Source organism: Pygocentrus nattereri, chromosome 12 (genome assembly GCF_015220715.1).
Source record: "Pygocentrus nattereri isolate fPygNat1 chromosome 12, fPygNat1.pri, whole genome shotgun sequence".
Taxonomy (NCBI): domain Eukaryota; kingdom Metazoa; phylum Chordata; class Actinopteri; order Characiformes; family Serrasalmidae; genus Pygocentrus; species Pygocentrus nattereri.
In genome coordinates this window covers 9,517,918-9,524,807 of record NC_051222.1, presented here as the reverse complement: position 1 = coordinate 9,524,807, position 6,890 = coordinate 9,517,918, and the positions used below count along the sequence as shown (strand labels likewise).

Genomic DNA, 6,890 nt, shown 5'->3' with positions numbered 1-6,890 from the left:
ATATATTGGGCAAAGAATGTTGGAGATGGAGCTGCCAGGTAGAAGGAGAAGAGGTAGACCTCAGAGAAGGTGTTCCATGGTGTTTGATGTTGAGTACTGTTGCTAAACCGTAGGAGTTGGATGTTCAAGGAGAATCAGCATGCATAGCAGCCTCATTCTCACCTTGGGAGGCAAACAGAAAATCAGTAAACATAGTGGAGATGACATCAATTATCTGGTACAGGTTGAATAAGAGTGGTAGGTGGTGTGCTAACTGGTAGATGTGCCTGTTGAGGCTGGAGCTGGACCATTAAGGTTTTTTTTTTTTTTGGGTTGATGCGATGTAGCAGAATGCAGGCCCACATTTCACTCCACTTATCCTAGCTTATGTTCCCATATGGGACTAAATGCAGTAATGAGGCAACACTGATGGATGGTTAGGGGCATGATGTTGCAGTGCACATAAGAGTCTATCAGTACCTCATAAGATTGTTCTGCACCAAGCTAGAATGATCATTCAGTGAGGCCATCATCAATTTTAAAAGGGCATCAGAAAAGGCACCTGCTACTCCATTGTTAAAAATTTAATGAGAATTCTGTGAACCTGTAGGATTAGCAGTTAATTTGAAGGTGAAATTAGAGTCAGGTGTTTTCAATCAATGAAATGACAATCAGGTATGACTGTGCTCCCTGTTTTATTTAAAGAACAGGGATCTATCAAAGTCTGCTCTTCACAACACATGTTTATGGAAGTGTGTCATGGCCCAAACAAAGGAGATTTCTGAGGACCTCAGAAAAAGGGTTGTTGATGCTCATCAGGCTGGAAAATGTTACAAAACCATCTCGAAAGAGTTTGGAATCCTCCACAGTCAGACAGATTGTGTACAAATGGAGGAAATTCAAGACCATTGTTTTCCTCCCCAGGAGTGGTTGACCAACAAAGATCACTCCAAGAGCTAGGTGTGTAATAGTTGGCGAGGTCACAAAGGACCCCAGGATAACTTCTAAGCAACTGAAGGCCTCTCTCACATTGGCTAATGTTAATGTTCATGAGTCCACCATCAGGAGGACACTGAACAACAATGGTGTGCATAGAGATTACGTGAACAAGCCAGAAGGCTATTAGACGAATGTTTTTGTGGATGGATGAGACCAACATAGAACTTTTTGGTTTAAATGAAAAGCGTTGTGTTTGGAGAAAGGAAAACACTGCATTCCTGCATAAGACCTTTATCCCATGTGTGAAACATGGTGGTGGTAATATCATGGTTTAGGCCTGTTTTGCTGCATCTGGGCCAGGATAGCTTGTCATCATTGTTGGAACAATGAATTCTGAATTATATCAGAGAATTCTAAAGGAAAACATCAGGAAATCTGTCCATGAACTGAATCTCATGAGAAGGTGGGTCATGCAGCAAGACAACGACCCTAAGCACACAAGTCATTCTACCAAAGAATGGTTAAAGAAGAATAAAATTAATGTTTTGGAATGGCCAAGTCAAAGTCCTGACCTTAATCCCATCGAAATGTTGTGGAAGGACCTGAAGTGAGAAGTTAACGTGAGAAAACCCACCAACATCCCAGAGTTGAAGTTGTTCCATACAGAGGAATGGGCTAAAATTCCTCCAAGCTGGTGTGCAGGACTGATCAACAGTTACCGGAAACGTTAGATATAAATATAGATATAGATATGCTAGATATGCTAAGATTGGGTGAATGCCAGTTAGCAATATGAATCAGCTATGAAAGAGGTCTTCAAAGCAGTTTGTGGAAACTACAACCCCCATACATATCAAATATTCACTGGTCATAAAAATTATTTGAGCATGTGTGCCAGTGATGGGACAGACAAAGTGTACCAAAAAAGAGGAACAGTGGTCACAAGTTAAAGCTCACCAGCAATAGACAGATAAGCACTAAAAAGAAAGAGGTCACAGGTTAAGCTCAAGCACTTTAAAGGACAGTTTAGTCAACAAAACCTGTATATCACTAAAGCCTGGATAGCCTTTTTGTCCTGCATCTGGATGGGTTTTCATTTTGTATTGAGAAAGGGTTTAAAGTACTCTACCCACTTCAGACTAGGGAAGCACATTACTTGTCAATTGTGTAACGCAGATCTTACACACGTGGCAGGAGGGGATTGTGAGGAGTGCACTCATCTGTGGTTAGGTTAGCCTCAATGAGCTAACTAGTTTGCCCTTAAAATTTTCCAAGTACACAAAAAAAACTAAATTTTGTGAACATTTCATTTGTCTCACTATTAGTCTCACAGCCAAGACTTCTGCCAATCATCAGAGAGTCTGGTACATTTGGCCATTTAACATGACCAAAAACCGCCTATTTTAATAAGAAAGGAACGTCTGATTGTCATGCAAAATGCCAACCACAGCGTAGTTTAAGCATAGTGTTTAGGGGCTACTGCAAGATGGACAGAACTACTGCAAAAACAGACCCACTAGAAACAATATTCTCTGATATTCTCACTAAGAACTACTAAGTGCTTCAAAGAAGACTCTTACATAACTTGTGATGCCACCCTCTCTTCATTTCTCTTCTTTACTCTCTTCTGAAATTCTAATTTCTCATCTTCTAAACACTCCACCTTCCTTCCAACTCCTTCCACATTCCTTCCAACACTTTCTCTAGCTCTGACACATCTTGTCATCACTGACTCAACATCCACTCTTTCCACCAGCCCCCAACCATCCCACTTGCCAATATCCTACTCTTCACCCCACCTTGTCTCTCCTCTGGCATTCCTCCAGAGTGCAGATACCAACTACTCTGTCTCTCTGTTGGCCAAATTGCTCCATGCAAAATTTACACCAGTGAATCTCTCTCACCAAAGTGCTTGATCCCCATGAGTTCAAGAATCCAGAGGTCCAGTATACTCTTTTTTTTTCTCTTTGATTGCCAAGTCTGCCCTTCCGGACCGCAGGTGAAACGCCATGAAGCCCTTCATGTGAACTCAGCAGTCTCCGATACAATTGCTGACTCTAATACAATACTCCAGCAGGTATCACCCTTGAGTTATCTACTTCCATCAGTTCTCCAGAGGTACCGCTTCTCTCCTGCAGGGTTTCAGTGTGATGGTATCCCTTTCAGAAGCTTTCTAATCCAGCCTTGAACTGCATTGAGCTATCTTTTTGGATACTTTCTAAAATTAATCCACAATGACTAATCTAACATTAGATGTCTTCTGTGACTATTTATCCATTTCTCCATGTTGAAAAGAGTTATTGTTGTTGTTAGCAGGGCTGTTAGCCATCCACAGAAGCCTTGGGTTGAATCTGTTGACCAATCAGAGGCTGTGTTCCTGACTCGACACCAAAACAACACTACCCTCCTGAGCCAAATGTAGGTACATCTCCAGTATGCAGCGTCCATGAAATATTTTTTTCTATTATCTATAATGTCCTTTGATGTCGCATATGACATCATCAATTTCAGAGGGTTAGACTAGGGGAATCAAGTGTATTGCAGGTTTTGGAATGAAAACCTGCAGCCACACCTGCAGATAAGAATGGACACCCCTGTCCTGTCATGTTTCTGGAGGAGCCCTTAGAGAGCTGGTCTTCTCAGGCTACACCCAGACACAATTCAAGACCTCAGAAAAGCTATTTGTTTAGCTCAGACTTTGAAGTGTTGAAGGTGTTTGAACTGTTGAAGGTGTGAAGCTTAGTAATACTGTGAGTAGTTATGTCACTGATGCTTTGCAACCAATAGTCCATGAAGCAGTGTGCCAAGTCACTTCGAGAAAGTTCATTTACAAACATATATTAAAATGTTCCATAGCAAAAAAGAAGCTTTGTCATGGAAAAACATCATTTGCACTCAGCAAGTTCTTCACCACTAGTCACGTTCCTTCCTAATTTTCTTAGTCAGCAAGTTTCTCACCAAACATATGGTAAAAAAAATAATAAACTACTCGCTGACAAAGTATACTTTCACTTTGGTGTATAGGTATATATACAAACACACAATAATAGAGACAAAGGAGAGGAAAAAGCACACTTGGCATTGGACCCAGCAGTGAGAGGTAGGAACTAAATCTAGAGGTAGGAACTAAAAATCTTTTTATTTTTAACGAATTAACCAGGTCTTTGTCTTACTTTAGCCTACTTTATGTTGGAGCTTCTTTGCAAGACCTAAACAAAGCATTCAAGCTATTTTGTAACTAATCCCCTTGTGACATTGTAAAAAAGTTCTGAAACCCAACTACTTTTATTAAATATTAAATATTTCCATTAAATGATTCTTATCGAATTTCCAATCCTGGCCCTAGAGGTCTACCACCCTTTAGTTCTAGCCCTAGCCTAACATGCCTGATCCAGGTAATGAAGGCCTTCAGGGGTATCTGAAGATTAGAGCTAGGTGTGTTGGATCTCCTTAACTCTCCTTGGTGGTAGATCTCCAGGACCAGGATTGGACACCCCTAGTTTAACCCCTTACCAAGCCATGGGCTTGCCAGTGGGCCCAAAGTTTTATTACATGCTTCTATAACCTAAACTCCATTAGTTTGCATTGAAGTCCCTGTAGTTAATGAATAATAAGCCTTAGCATGTAATAAGCCTGGAATGTTAAAGCGTTAAATAAATAAGCAATACTACTTAGTATTTCTGTCTTATATAGAAAGAAATACTTAGCATTTCTGTTTTATGCAGAAAATGTACTAGTTTTGCTTTTTTCATTTCAGAAGATTCCCTGTTTTTGACACGTCACATGTTCGTAATGAACCTCCTCGCACCAGTGCTGCTTCTGCTGGCTCTTTCTGGATGTTCCAGTGAAGTCGTTAATAGTTTTATTCAAACATGCCCTAAATTCTTTGCTAATCCAGAAGGAATTGTGTCTCCTCCAACCATATTTGCTGGTTACAATTACAAACAAATCTGCCAAATTCGAGCAAGCGTATATGAATACGCAACCCTGTATGACACAGCAAACAGGATCCCCATCTACTCAGCCTACAAGTTTGAAAGTTTGAGCAATTGTGAAAGACAAACAGATTGGTATATTGAACCACAGGTGTGTAAATCACTTTTGTACCTTTTTTGAATTTCATAGTTTTCTTGTCAAGATGGTACTTTGTCTTTTAAACAGATAATCCTTTACTTCTCCTTAAACTCTTACAGCTTGACAATGCTTCTGCACGGCGAGAAATGGCACTTGAGACCAACAAGACTCTCTTACAAAATCAAGCTGTCAACAAAGACTATGCAAACAGGAAGACCTTTGGCTTGGATATAGGGCATCTGGCTCCAATCTTTCGAGGCTTGGCCTGCTCTGACGCTACCTTCACCCTCACCAATGCCGCTCCACAAAACAGCATTTTCAAGAAAGGCAAGTGGAAGGCAACAGAGATATATGTAGCTGTTCTTCTGAAACAAAAATGCTCAATGTATGATTCCTATGTTGTTACTGGGGTGGTGCCAGGTAGTGTATGGTTAAATAACAGAGTGAATGTGCCCAACTACGTCTGGATTGGGTATTGCTGCCTTGCTAACAATCGTCAAACTAAACTCTCAGGTGGATTTATTGGACGTAATGCAGATCTGCCAGTGAGCCCTGTGAATCTGAAGGAACTTGAGAAATATCTAAGTCAGTTCTACATGAAACCATTCTACGTGTTTGGTGGACGTTGTTATTTGCCCGGTGAATAACACAGTTATAGATTTACAGTATATACATGGGGATTTCTTCATTCTGCCATGATGACTAACAATGATGGCTGAAAAGCCAGCAAATATAACAATTACGTAAAGAATGTAGCAATTTTTTTTAAAAATCACCTTATTTAACATTTTGAAATTGACAAATGTGTTTGTGAGTGCCTTGATTCCTAACTTGGCTTTTGTACTTTAAATCAGTGATCTTCTGTCAAATAAGTGTACTTAGAAAAGTACTTTAACACATTTGCTATGAACGTAGGGACAAAAACGTTCATCTGCTGTTCATGCTGAGGACCCCTACTTTCAAATTCTGAAATATTTTTGAAAATTTACAGATTTTAGCAAGGTTATGTTCACAAGCATAACTCAAGAGACTTAAACTTGCATATCTTATTTGTGCATTGCACTTTTCATGTGTAATTCATTTCCATTCACTTAGGCCATCCAGCTGACATAAGATCCAGGGATTAGATGATATGGCTTTTTGAATGCTTGCCATTTATCTTCTACTGATCTATAACAACCAGAAACCTTTTCATAGGCCTTCTGAGCAACCTAAGACAAGTGATCCCCAACCTAAGACAAGTGATCTCCAGATAAACTTCCTTAAAGGACCGCCTGCCTTCATACAGTTTACTTGCCAGTTGCTAAAAGCACATAGTCGTTTATGTTTATCAATTCACTTAAAATCTCCAAAAGAAAGAGTTAATAGCCTTAAAACAAGTTCCTGTCATTTTTAGCAGTTTGGGCCATTTTAAGAGCACTGCTGGAAAATGAAGTGGTCCTTTGGAATCAAATGTTGAAAGCATCAAGAAACAGATCGCTGCATGTGTACAAAAAACAGTTTATCGTGAAATCTGCCCCAAGAATCCCTTTGACTCTGCTCTAAAGTTCTGATCAACATCAGTCAGTTATGCATTTCTTGCTACTAAGGTTTCAAAATTAAAAACTTTATTAACATGTTGTTAACATGTTTTTTTCCGACTCTCCTTCCTAAAGTGTTTTTCACTTGTAAATATGGTTCTAGGGAAAGCATTTAACTGATATAGAACATATACATCAAATGTCAGTCGTTTAAACTTTATAAAGCTCTTCACTTTCATACACCATCTCTGCAATAACTGAACAGCTCTTTAGAGAACTAAACATTGTGCTTCTATGATGCTATATAAAACAACTTTACCAGCTTTTTGTTCCTCCATCCCAACTGTTTTGGAACATGTTGTTGGCATCAAATCAAAA

The 6,890-nt window shown here is 39.6% G+C and overlaps 1 protein-coding gene across 1 annotated transcript; it reads left to right on the top strand.

Moving 5' to 3' along the window:
* Positions 1-3,970: 3,970 nt before the first annotated feature.
* On the top strand, positions 3,971-6,890 carry LOC108439102 (endonuclease domain-containing 1 protein-like). Its single transcript, XM_017717307.1, has 3 exons — positions 3,971-4,018; positions 4,676-5,004; positions 5,112-6,890. The coding sequence occupies exons 2-3, from the start codon at positions 4,702-4,704 to the stop codon at positions 5,637-5,639; spliced, it is 831 nt and encodes a 276-aa protein (XP_017572796.1). The 5' UTR covers positions 3,971-4,018; positions 4,676-4,701; the 3' UTR covers positions 5,640-6,890.

Coding starts and splice junctions, on each gene's coding strand:
- LOC108439102 (XM_017717307.1), top strand. CDS start 4,702: ATGTTCGTAATGAACCTCCTCGCACCAGTGCTGCTTCTGCTGGCTCTT. Junction 5,005..5,111: donor ATTGGTATATTGAACCACAG/GTGTGTAAATCA, acceptor AAACTCTTACAG/CTTGACAATGCTTCTGCACG.